Genomic DNA, 13,926 nt, shown 5'->3' on the forward strand with positions numbered 1-13,926 from the left:
ACTCATTTCAGCCTCAGTTTCCATCTCTTATAAATGTGGACGTAAGGGAAGGGGAGAGGGTGGGAGGGGTTGGAGCAGATCCTCTCTGGGTCTCACTCGCTATCACCTTCTGAGATTCTCTTCACACAAGCTTCTGGAAGCATGACCTCTGCTAGCTCACGTCATCCTTATCAGATTGTCCTGTAATTTCCTCAAGGCACAAAAGCCAAGGACCTTCGTCTGTGATGGCGAAGGCTCTGCTTTAAAACAAACACATTGTAAAAATTGACCTGAGAGGTTCGATAGATTTTATACAGTTATGTTTACAAGAAACATAATTAGAGTGATTTTCCAACTTAGAAAATGACTCACCATTTCCTCGCTCACTATTTAGGATGCTATTTACATTGCCCCTAGGGTTTCCAGAACCTCTCTTCTCTGGTACAATGAGTCACACCTTCAATTCCTATTTGAGAGGGAGGCAGTGTCATTTGGCAAAAGGCAAAAATATTCTTTTTGTCTTATTTTCTGTGGATAAGCTAAATATATTGCACTGAAATAGAAAAAAGTATGTTTTGTAGCACAATGATGGTCCACATAATTATTTTTATCATTACCACGTAACACCTTATTTAATGCTGGAGGAATCTAAAGAGAATGGGCTGATAGGGCTTTATAAGGAAGTAGGAAGGAGGAGGAATTTTTCAATCCGTTCAGGGAAGGACTTGTGCCTTATACCTAGAAGAACTGCCACCTAGAGAGACAGAATGACGTAGGACAATAGGGTTCCTTCCTCCAGGGGCTCAGGGACACACTTGGGAGTCACCAACATGATATTCAAACAATATCAAGCTACATGGTTATTTCAGTACTTAATTACACTTATGACATGAATGTATTTTCAGCTCTTAATAAATGTATATGGTTTGAATTACCTGAACTTTAAAAATGGATTATTTCCTCAATAGTATATTTAATTGATTTGCTTTTGACATTTCCGTTTTGAAGTTCTTTTGCCGGGGACTTAGAATATCATGACAATTTTAAAGGGTATGTGATTTTGAGTTTTATTGTGCTAAACTGCTAAATTTGAATTTATTTTGACTTTTCCATGATTTTTTTTCTTTCATGGAAAGGATCTGGACTTCCACATTTAGCAAATTAATAGATATTAATGTCAAGCAGATTGTTGAAATAGCAGAGCAAAAAAGTGTAATTTAGGATTAGTAGGTCGAGTGGGGACCAGGGCAGCCCCGGTCGGCCTGCTGCCTCCCCATCCTTCTCAAGCTCCTGAAATGTAGGTTCTATTACTATGTGTTTCAAGACCAGGCCTGCAAATATGTTTGCTGGGCACCACTGTCTTTGGAGGGAAAGCCCAATGCCCATTTTTTTTCTTTCCAAGTAGCTATGATCATGTGTGCAACTCACTTATTTTTCTCATCCATCGCATACTGATGATGGCATTTGTTGCTAAGAGCCGTAAATCTCCAGTTTAGAGAAAAGATCTGGAGAAGCGCAGAGCAAGGTATTTTAGGAAGAGTTGGCCACAGACATCAGCCCATCGATTCTCGAAGGATTGTGACATGAGGCTTCTTTCCAAGAAGTTCCACACAGAACTTGCAACGGCCAGTGTATTGAAGCCCAATGAAAGACACCGGCCCCAGCCCAGCTCAGTCTACCGAAGAGTGCGTTTCCCACCTCCACCCCCAGGAAAGGAGACCCTGATTTAGGATTTTAGGATCCCATGTTTTAAGCCTGAAGAGGGCAGATTATAATCTTTCCCATTTCTGCAATTATCTACTCGCCTTTGTTACAGAATTACAGCTCTACACACTTGCTCTCTCAGAGAGTCAAAAATTGCCAAAATAAAATCACTAACTTGAAGAATTTTAATATAATAATTGTAAATAATTTAGAAGGAACTGAGAATTAAGTCAAGGTGCTACCATTTGGCAGATCTTGATGAGATTTGAAACATCATATTATTCATTATTTTCAGCAAATATTTTTCAGGTGGGCCTTTTTCTATTAAGAATTATACTTGAGGACATTTATATCAAATAGATAATCAATAAAAATATATAGGTATCAGTAATGGAAAAAACTGACTATAATTGAATAATTATTTCTGGTACCAGAAATAATTTAATGGTTTTCAAAATAATAGAAAATTCTATGTCTATTCTATGTCTTTTGCCATTTTGCATATGTTAGGTGCACAAGAAATATTAATTTCATAGGCTCTGCTTACAAATAATAACTCATTATTTGGTGAAAATAATGTCAGGATCTAGTATACAATTTCCTGTGAAGCTGAACTCAGTGGAGAAGACTATATCACGAAAAATTATATTGTACCCCAAAAAAGAGTGATCAGAATCAAAGTGAGACAATCTATTTAAATTCGCATCACTATTTTCGTGACTCACGGTAGAGTGCATTTTGCTAGTCGTAGTGGTATTAAATCTGCCTTTATTATTTTGCACAAATGAATGCATGAGACACGTGCATATGTATCATATGTGTATGTATGTGTGGGTATCTTTCAGAATCATACTAAAAAGGAAGATCAGGATCAGCTCTCTTTATCCCATCACTAAGGCATCACTGAAGCCTTAGGAGTGCTCTCTCTCCTATATTTAACTTAACGATCCAGCCCCTTCAGCCATTCGGAACTTTGCTGATAACGGGAAATAAGCTAAATGACCTTAAGGAATCAAATAGATGTCACAGAGTCTAGACATTACATAATCAAAATTGTCGACATATAGCTAAGAATATAGTCACGGCAAGCACTTACATAGGACTTACTATGTAAACGGGGAGGTCAGCCCATCACTGAATGGTTTGTATGTATCAATTAACTTGGTTCTCAGAAAAATGTCTAAAGTAGGCACTGTTATTTTCAACTCCATTTTAAAGATGAGGAATATGGAAATTCAAAGAAGTGAAGTAACACATTAAAGTCACACAGCATGTGAGTGGCAGAGCTGGAATTTGAACCCAGGCACAGTGCCTCTAGATATAGCTCCTAAACACTATTTTCTTTTTCAATGTAAGGAAGATTGGCCCTGAACTAACATCTGTAACCAATCTTCCTCTTTTTGCTTGAGGGAGATTGTCCCTGAGCTAACATCTGTGCCAACGTTTCTCTATTTTATGTGGGATGCTGCCACAGCATGGCTTGACGAGCAGTGCTAGGTGTGCGCCTGGGATCCGAACCTGTGAACCCTGGGCCACAGAAGTGGAGCTCATGAACTTAACCACTTGATCTTGTTAGTAAACTTGCTATCCCTTTGACTCTGAAGAAGCTACCTTCCATAAATCCTATAACTGAAAGAAATTAAATTCTGCCAACATCCTGGTGAACAGGGATATGCATGTTTCCCCAGGCAGACCTCCAGATGAGAACACAGCCTGGCCAACAGCTAGATTGCAACCTTGTGAGACCCTAAGCAGAAGACTTGCCCAATCCGTCCCTAGATTTCTGACTCACAGAAACTGTGAGATCATAAATGTGTGCTGTTTTAAGCTGCTTCAGCTGCGGTCATTGGTTACACAGCAGTAAATAATGAAGGCATGAAATTATCCTGTTCACATGAGTAAAGAGTGTGGTGCAATACATAGTAAAGATTTTAATGGCTACGTGTTTATTGGTTTGCATCATTACTTTTATTAACCTGAGCAAATCTTTAAAATATTTGTAGCCCAGCTCATGTGTGAAATAGATAAGTGTTAAGATTTTAAAACAATTTTGCACATAGTAGTAATTTTTCTATATATTTTAGCCTTCAAGTTTTAGTTGCTACAACTTGGTAGGTAAAACTTAAAGGCGCATGGAGTGCAAAAGGATTACTTAATATGCATTGATCTCCTACCATCTGGCAGATAGCTCCAGGCACTTGACAGACAAGATCTTATCCTCAGAACAGCCTGAGAGGAAGTATTATCACCAAATCTAGTGATAACAGCTGAAAAACCTGAGAATTGGAGAGTAAGTAATTTACCCAAAGGATAGAGCTTAGAAATGAACCCAAATTAGACTGACCCCAAAACATATGTCCTTTCCATACATTATCCTGTTTATTTTTTGTCTTTAAACTCTAGACAAGTAGGAGATTCTCCTCCCCCCTCATTTTATGCATCAACTTACTTTTACCAATACACGTTTAAAATGAGAATCTAAATATTTTTAAATTGCCATAATTATGTCGAGCACATGAAACAGTGGAAATGCATGCAGTTTCCTTTGTTTTTTTTCAGCAAATACTTTTGTGTCTTTTATTAAATATTATACAAATAGAAAATAAATAATTTTAAGTTTGCTAGTTGTTAACCACATTATTTCTTTCGATTATTTCCATAAAGATTTGCATCACAAAGAATGCTGCATTCTGCATTTACCCTGGATATGAATGAGCTTCAGTTAATGTTTACTGAGCACATCACAGGTGTTGTTAAAGTATAATTTTCAAAAAGTTAAAAATATGGTGCCCACGCAAATAAAAAATGAACATATAGAAAAGATCAATGAAATGAAGAGTTGGTTCTTTGAAAAGACAAACAAAAGTGACAAACCTTTAGCTAGGTTCACCAACAAACAAAGAGCACTCAAATCAATAAAATCAGAAATGAAAGAGGAGACGTGAACAACTGTTAGCAGAGAAATGCAAAGGGTCATACGAGACTACTATGAACAATTATGTGCCAACAAACTGGGCAACCTAGAAAAATGGATGAATTTGTGCAAGCATACAACCTACCAAGACTGAATCATGATGAAACAGAAAATCTGAACAGACCGATTATGCAGAAGGAGATTGAATCAGTAATCCAAAACCTCCCAAGAAACAAAAGTCTAGGACCAGATGGCTTCACTGGTGAATTCTACCAAACATCAAAGAATTAATACCAATCCTTCTCAAACTCTTCCAAAAAATAAAGAGGAGGGAAATCTTCCAAACTCATTATCTTGAGACCAAAACCAGACAAGGATGCAACAAGTAAAGAAAATTACAGGCCAATATCTCTGATGAACATAGATGCAAAAAATTAACAAACTGAATACAACAACACATTAAAAGGATCATACACCATAATCAAGTGGGATTTATTCCAGGAATACAAGAATGGTTTAATATCTGCAAATCAGTCAATGTGATACACCATTTAACAAAATGACGGGTGAAAGTCATATGATCATCTCAATAGGTGCAGAAAAAGCATTTGACAAAATTTAACATCCATTTGTGATGAAAACTCTCAATAAGGCAGTTACAGAAGGAATGTAACTCAGCGTAATAAAGCCATATATGACAAGCTCATAGCTATCATACTTAATGGCAAAAAGCTGAAAGCTTTTCCTCCAGGATCAGGAACAAGACAAGGATGCTCACTCTCACCATTTTTATTCAACCTAGTATTGGAAGTCCTTGCCAGAGCAATTAGACTAGAAAAAGAAATAAAAGGCATCCGAAGTGGACAAGAAGTAAAACTGTGACTATTTGCAGATGACATGATGTTATACGTAGAAAACCCTAAAGACTCCATAAAAAACTGTTAGAACTAACCAACAAATTCAGTAAAGTTGCAGGATAAAAAATCAATATATGAAAATCTGTTGCATTTCTATACACTAATAGTGAACCATCAGAAAGAGAAATTAAGAAGAAAAATCCCATTTACAATTGCATCAAAAAGAATAAAATACCGAGGAATAAATTTAACTGAGGAGGTGAAAGACATGTATACTGAAAACCAGAAGACATCAATGAAAGACACTGAAGAAGACGCAAATAAATGGAAAGATATTCCATGCTCATGGATGGGAAGAATTAATATTGTTAAAATGTCCATACTACCCAAAGCAATCTACAGATTCAATGCAATCCCTATCAAAATTACAATGGCATTTTTCATGGAAACAGAACAAACAATCCTGAAATTTGTATGGAAGTACAAAAGACTTGAATAGCCAAAGCAAGTTTGAGAAAGAAGAACAAAGCTGGAGGTATCATGCTCCCCGATTTCGAACTCTATTACAAAGCTATAATAATTAAAACAGTGTGGTACTACCATAAAAATACACACATAGATCTATGGAACAGAATAGAGAAATAACAGAATAGAAATAAACCCACACATTTATGGTCAATTAATTTACAACAAAGGATCCAAGAATATACAAGGACAGTCTCTTCAATAAGTGATGTTGGGAAAATTGGACTGCCACATGCAAAAGAATGAAACTGGGCCACTGTCTTACACCACACACACAAATTAACTCCAAATGAATTAAAGATTTGAATGTAAGACTTGAAACCACAAAACTCCTAGAAGAAAATGTAGGTGGTAAGCTCCTTGACATGGGTCTTGGCAATGATTTTCCGAATCTGACACCAAAAGCAAAAGCAACAAGAGCAAAAATAAACCAGTGGGACTACATCGAACTAAGAAGCTTCTGCACAGCAAGGGAAACCATCAACAAAATGAAAAGGCAACATAGTGGGAGAAAATATTTGCAAATCATGTATCTGAAAAGGGGCTAATATCGAAACTATGTAAAGAACTGACATGACTCAACAGCAAAAAACAAACAATCCAATGAAAAAATGGGCAGAAGATCTGAATAGACATTTTTCCAAAGAAGACATCCGGATGGTCAACAGGTACATGAAAAGATGCTCAACACCACTAGTCTCCAGGGAAATGCAAACCCAAACCACAATGAGATACCATCTCACACATGTTAGAATGGCTATTAGCAAAGTCAAGAAATAAGAAGTGTTGGCAAGGATGTGGGGAAAAGGGAACCCTTCCTTGTGCACTATTGGTGGGAATGTAAATTGGTGCAGTCACTATGGAAAACAGTATGGAGGTTCCTCAAAAAATTAAAAATAGAACTACCATTTGATCTAACAATTTCATTTCCAGGTATTATCTGAAGAAAATGAAAACATTAACTTCAAAATATACCTGCACCCCCATGTTCGCTGCAGCATTACTTACAAGAGCCAAGATGCGGAAACAACCTAAGTGTCCAACAATGCATGAAAGGATAAAGAAATTGTGATGTTTATACACACACACACACACACACACATGCACACGCACACACACACACACAGAGGAATATTATTTAGCCATAAAAAATGAAATCTTTCCATTTTCCACAACATGGATAAACCCCGAGGGCAGTATGTTAATTGAAATAAGTCAGACAGAGAAAGACAAATGCCATATGATTTCTCTTATATGTGGAATTAAAAAAAAAAAAAAAACTAAGCTCATAGATACAGAGAACAGATTGGTGGTTGCCAGAGGCAGGGGTGGGGGGTGGGAGAAATGGATAAACTTTTCTTAGTGAAAAAAAGTGTATCAAAGATTTCATTCAACTAATTAATTAATAAGGCGATAAGTAAGACGTGAAGATTGATTCAAAGGAGAATTTCAGGTATGAAGATTTATATAGTGGCCAGTTGGAGAAATGCTGAAATGAATTTGCTATTAGACGTAAAACTGGTTAATGTCCTAGATGACGATAAACCTTAACCTTGGGGTTATCTTTTCCCCCTGGGCAGAAATCTGCACCTCTAATGGATGGAAATCTACAACTGAATATGTAACTTCAACTAAATCTTTAACTTTAATCAATAGTAAACAGTGAGTCCAACCAAATACATCCACTTAGATAATCCATAGGCAGGCTGTTAAACAGTGTTCATATCCGACATTGAAAAGAAATGCCATCTACCTTTTTAACTTTTTCCACGTTTTGGATAATGTGCCGTAGTTTAAGAATATTTTTAATACAATATTATATTGATAGATTTCTTTCTGTGTTCATATGGGAAATATCTCCCCCAAATATTGATTTGAAAGAAAAGGCCAAAATTTGATTATCAAATCTGGTATATGTGGTCCAATTTATGGCTATTGAGGGTTAAAATTCCTCATGGTAATTAAATCCTCATTGCCACCATGGTTCTGTGACTGGAAGGTCCCTCTCAGGGAACTGGAGGAATACTAGGGTATAAAGTCAGGAGTCCGGGGGACACCCATGAGGGTCTGGTGCTGCATATTTTGGGAAATCAATGCAAGTGAGCTATTATTCAAGAAAAAGGGAAAACTTTCTGGGGGACTCATGATTCATGTAAGGAAAATTCTCGCTGGATGCCTCCGTTCTTCTGAGAGGTGCCAGGGTCACTCACAAAGAAAGGGAGACCTCTTTCTATACATCTAAAAAAAGAAAAAAAGAGAGAGCGAGCAAAGGGTCGCGAATCTTTTTCTGGGGTGGTGCTTATTCCACTGGGGACTAGGGTTTTTCCAACACAATTATTAACAGAAGTGGATAAAAGTTGTGGTTTCTATTGGCTTGTGGGTGGGGTGGGTGAAACAGGGCAGTTGCTTTTTATTTTAAGCCCTTCTGAAAAGTTTGATTTTTTTAAAACCATGCACACATCTTAATGTGATATTTTAAAACAAAATTATTAAGAAATCTAAAATTTGAGATTCAGAAGGAACTGAAGGATTCATCTAATCCAATTCATTTTATAGAGTAGTTTTAGTGTCAGGACCAACCAAAAATGTTGATTTAGAACTAAAAATAATATATAAAGGGAACTTATCACATATAAAGAAATAACTCTCAAGTCTTAGATAGTACTTAGCAAACGCTGGCTCGACCAAGCAGATAATGCAGGCTTTCTGAAATTTACCCTAAACCACTTTCCCACCTACTTTCTAAAATGTTTAAGATAAACAAGCTTAAAAGGCAGCGTTCTTTTGGAGGTTCCTTTGCATAATTCTCTAAGTTCATAAGCCCATCGCTGTGTGTGGTCTGGTGCTGAACCCGGGGAGGGAGGACCCTGTGGGGTTCCCCGCGCCCCAGGCCCTAGCGACCGGGAGCGGACGCGGCGGGGTTTGACTGGGATGGGCCGGGCTGACCGCCAGGTGTCGCTGCCGCAAGGACCTCGACCACCGTGGAGGCCTCAGTCTGGGCATCTGCGGAGGATGCTCGGGGACCGCGGGCGAGAGCGCCACCTGTCCCATCTACCCATCCGGAGAAAGAACGGTCCCTCCAAAAATTAAAGCTAGCTAAACGGCATCTTGAATAGTTCAACAGGAAAGCGAAAGTGAGGTCATTAACCCTTGCTTGACCACACCACTGCTACCTGGAAAAAATTTTAAAGAATGGTTTGAAATTTAAGGGAGCACAAAGGAACATTTGATTATTCAAAAGGGTTGATTTTTACAAGAAACTGTTTCAATAGGCTCCTTGGACAGTGGGTCGATGCTCACCTCTTCGCGTTCGCACACAGCTGGCTGAGCCCCTACCTTGGAGCTGCTGGAGTCCCCCCACCCCCAGGCTGGGGTGTCCACTGGCAGCCCGGGAGGACGTGAGAATGTGCGAGATCCCAGAATCTCCATTTTCTTTTCTTTCCTCCTGGAGTCTTCTTATTGGGGCTGACAGTAATTGCGGCTTCTAATGGCCCAACTTGAAGGGGAACGGAGACCACAGCAGGTTTACGGCCTGCCAGCGGGGCTCCGGGCCGGGCGGCCGTTTCCTCGGCGGGCGGGGCGCGCGGCGGGCGGCGGGTCCCCGCTGCGCGCTCATTAGCGCCCACTCTCCTTAATGGCTTCCTGTGGCTGGATGTTTACTTGTCATTTGTTTTCGCCTTTGTTTCCCAGCTACTGAACTGCAGGCTGACCGCGACTTTTCTGTCCTTCTTTGCAGCGCGTTCCTGGAGCTGGACAGGCGCCCCCGCGCACAGCCCGGCGCCCCGCGTGCCCCGTGCGCTCCGGCGCCCACCGGGTAGGACCGAGGATCGGGTTGGTGCCGGCCTGAGAACCCCCTGCACGGGCATTGCCGCCGCTGCTATATTCTATGTGTCCCGTCTCCAAGGCGCTTCATCATCAGAATGACTCAGGAATTGGGGGGACCCGGGCCCCCCAGCATGCGCAGTGCGAGCCTTTGCTCTTGGAGCCCCTCTGCCCTGGGTTATGTGGGAGCCATGCTGGCTCTCATCAGCCCCTCGGGGACACGCGAAATACTGAGAGCTGGACAGAGGGGAGACCCAAACACCATGGCCTCCAAACCCCCTCCACTTCCTGCGGGGGCTGGCTTGTGTGCCATAGTGATGAACCTCATGGCAGATCTCCATTTCCCTGTAATGTTAGTGTGTTCTGAGCAGAGCCCTGAGAACAGCCACGGTGAATGAAAGCTCTTCCCGCAGAGGAAGGGAGGGACCTAGCTGGAGGGGCCACCGCCACGGGTATCCGAGGGATCCCACAGTCCCCACGTACAGCGACGTCCCATAAGCGAGCGATTGCTCTAGAAATTAGACCGAAAAAGTGGTCTCCTTCGTGCTGACGTGTGTTACATTTGCATCATCCGTGAGACATCCCCGAATGTTTTCAGAGCCCTGTGCTTCCTGATTTTATTCTCCTTGAGTGGAACATGGAACATTACGTCCTCGAGTTATAAATCCCTGGGGAAATTAGAGTTCTTCCGGGAGGGGTGTGTGTGTGCGTGGGGGGGGGGGGGTCACTGTTTTAAAGAAGCTACTGTTTATCTAGTTATACTACCTAAAACAGGCCTTATCAGTTTGACGTGTACCCCCAATTTCTGAGAGATGAGATGATATTTCAAAGAGGTGAAGACTCGCTTGTCTTCCACTAAACTGGCAAAGACATCATTTATTATCGCAAGCAGCATATTCCTATGTGACAATTGGTTTACAGTGTAGGGCAATTCTAGCGTCTCCACGTCAAAGGGAGATAAAGTTAGAAATTGAATTTTAAGGGAAAGATATCCTTATCTACTTCCTCTCATTGTCCTCAGACCTGTCCTTCCCTCTCTCGCTCCTCTCCCTCCCTAATGTCCTCCTTCTCTCCTCCACCAGCCTCTCCCAAAGAACTCCCCTTATGTTAACTCCTGGCTACTACTACCTAGGATAAGACAAAGAAGAAAGCAAGCAAAACAGTCTACCTCCCTTCAAATTGTTCCCGTTAATTATTAAATACAAATGAACCTCTAGGATTTAGGGACAGAGACTTTCAAAGCTGTCACTTTCCTGGTGTCAATTACTGTTGGCAAGAACCCTTTCTCAGTTAGACAGCTGCAAGTTATCCAGACGTTATTCTCTGATGCTTAGAAATGGGATTTTAAATTTCTGATTATCTGCTGATTTCGAATTAGCCTTTAAAAATGTCACTCTGAAATATAGACATTAATCTCTTTGAAAATAAGATTATAGGGTTGCAAAATGAATCGACCAAAGGTGGAATCTTGAAGAGCACGAGCGACTATGAGGAGTTCTGGAAGCTGATTCAGGAGGAAGATGGTGGAACAGAAGTCAAACAAAATCTCCAGAACATAAAATTTAAAAGTTTGTATTTTTCCTGTTTTTTTTTTTTCCTTCTGGATTTTGATAAATACTTACACTTTCTGCAATTAGTTCTGAGAAGTAGTGATATAATCTGCCCTACAGTTAGGTTAGTATTACAGAGAGCTGTCTTTTAAAGATTTTTACGTTGTCTTTTTAAGATTATATTGACTTTCTATATAATTTTTAAATAAAATAAGCACTGTAAAATAGTACTTATGTGTTTGATATTTTCCTTTAATGTCCTAACCTCAGTGACAGCAATAGCCATCCAGAGCCACAGTTCAGAGTGAGAGAAAACTACGCCCTTTTTCCCTCAGTGCCTTTCCTGGGCTCCTTTCGCACCAGAGTGAAGAAACTCATTTCAGTAGCTGTTGAGCGTTTAGTTCTGGCTAAGAACTGTGCACAGATACATGTGATAAATAGCCTAAAGGATGAAAAACCAATGTTCCCCAAAATTGTTTGAGAACATGAGATTTTAAAGGAGGACTGCCAGGAATTTTCTAAGTTAAATTTACTCCATCAAGTCATATGACCACTAATAATGTCACTCAGTGGGTTTCATCTCTACAGTATCATTTAGCTGATGGGAGCATAATTTTTAAATGCGTAGGATGTATCAATAGTTTGAAAGTGAATGAAGCTCATACCAACAACTTGGGTGTCTTCTGGTGCTTTTAGACAAATTGGTTGGTTTAAGTGACCCACAGTTTGGAGATGGATGCTGTCTTCTCTGGGTTCCGGAGTATTCTAGGACTCGGTCCTCTCGGATTCTTGCATAAATGTTTATTGACTGTTCACCATGCCAGGCACTGGTCTAGGCAACGTTGGTACATGGTGAACAGGGCAGGCTAATATTCACAGCTTTTTCATTGGGCAAAATGCTGAGTCAAAGTATTTTTAGGTGAGTGTCATCTTTTTTAACTATGCATTCACATTAATATCCTGCAGGAATATTCTAGGCTCTCTTCCCTAGCCTATGTTCTGGGTTTTACAGGCAATATCATCTTTCACGTTCCCCCGTATATTGTTATGTGCTCTTTCCATGAAAATGTCTAAAGAAATGTTGTTCAAACTTGCAAATTTCTTGAGTAACTTGTGCATTGAATCCATGTAACGTGGAATGTTAACTTCCAGAGAGGATTTAAACGTTGTTAGTAGAGTGACTTTTTTTTTAGAATGGAAAAATTCAGGTGCAAATTTTGGGGTGGTGTGTTGGGGCAAAAGGGGCCCCTGCTTTTTCATGTATGTGCAGAACTCCTGAAAGAGGGGAATGGTGTGCAAAGCCTGCTGGGAAAGAAAGCCTCATGGAGGGGTTGATGGGAAGGGCCCAGCGCTCCTGGTGTAAGGGAGCAATGAGGGAGCAGTTTGGAGCTGCTTATTGTGGAAGGCATGGCTGATGCATGTTCACTCTGAACTATTCGTTTCCATGTGTAAACAGGACTTAAATCCTGGGAACTCACAGGCTGTGGATCGTTTTTGAGAGTGTCTATCTTCAAAACGTTTCTCTCCACTCTTAGTGGTTATTTTGTGTTTTCTAAATAGGCCAGTGTGATGTAAGTGTCATAATTACCCCTAGAAATCGCCATTGTCATTTCATAATCAAAGATCTGTCAGTGTGGTGAGACCAAGGTGTCTCCTAGGAAGGAATCTGGGCACCCAGCTTAGCAGCCTGTTCGTGAATATTCACAAAAGAAAAGTAGCACCATTTTCTAGGAAATACAAGACTGGGATCCAAATGGGTGTCTACAAGAGTCTTTACTGTAATTTTGGAATATTTAAATGGTGTGTATAAAATGTATTTTTTGTCTCTACCAAAATAACTTTAGTTTTTCTCAGACTTTTAAGAATTAAACTATGCTGGTATAATTTTTGACTTTTATACAACGATAAATAACAAATCTACTAGCATTTAAGTATACAAACCATATTATTAAATACTGAAATATCAGAATAAATCTTGCGTAGTGGAAGGGACTGTAAAGTTCCAGTTTTGTGCCAAAAGGAAGAATTTACTGTTCAAATGTTAAGCTTGATCTTAAATATTAAGTAATATCTCTCAATGTGAATTCATATTCTTTTCTATTTATAGAGTAATGAAAATTTGTAATATCAAATGCTACATTCTATTACTACATGAGCAAGTTGGTCCTTGCTAACTCTAAAACATCTCTTCCCAGTGTCTGCTTCTAAACTCCGGTCTGTGGCTGCTCCAAGGGCAAGAAAAACCAGGCTGTCGGTCAAAGTTGGTCAGAGAAAAGAGGTGAGGTTTCTGATATTGATGAAAAATGTGTTTTCTAACACTATATTTTAAGTCCCATTAGGGAATATTTTTTGCATGCGAGTATGTACCAAGCTTCTTAATTACTTAGAATTAAAATATTCATTTCAGTCAAGTGATTAGTGTAATAAGCATTTTAAAATTCTTGTTGTATGCAAAGTAATGTTATGCATCATGCAGGTAGTTTCATTTGGATGATATAAAAGCAGGACTCACGATCCCTGACTCCAAAGAGAATATAGTGTGTCTGGGGAGATAAAAAAATAGACTTAAAATGAC

General features: G+C 39.7%; 1 protein-coding gene across 5 annotated transcripts in view; it reads left to right on the forward strand.

Moving 5' to 3' along the window:
• LOC106842057 (uncharacterized) overlaps window positions 1-13,926 on the forward strand; it is a 97,705-nt gene that overhangs the window by 33,705 nt on the left and 50,074 nt on the right. For all 5 annotated transcript variants that reach the window (XR_011506151.1, XR_011506111.1, XR_011506161.1 and 2 more), the window contains exons 3-5: window positions 9,716-9,793; window positions 11,231-11,369; window positions 13,547-13,629. Coding sequence is in view for 2 of the 5 variants with exons in the window: in XM_014858379.3 (XP_014713865.2) it covers window positions 9,716-9,793; window positions 11,231-11,369; window positions 13,547-13,629 (300 nt within the window). In the remaining 3 variants the exon portion in view is untranslated. The remainder of the gene's footprint in view (window positions 1-9,715; window positions 9,794-11,230; window positions 11,370-13,546; window positions 13,630-13,926) is intronic.

This window comes from Equus asinus, chromosome 1 (genome assembly GCF_041296235.1).
Source record: "Equus asinus isolate D_3611 breed Donkey chromosome 1, EquAss-T2T_v2, whole genome shotgun sequence".
Taxonomy (NCBI): domain Eukaryota; kingdom Metazoa; phylum Chordata; class Mammalia; order Perissodactyla; family Equidae; genus Equus; species Equus asinus.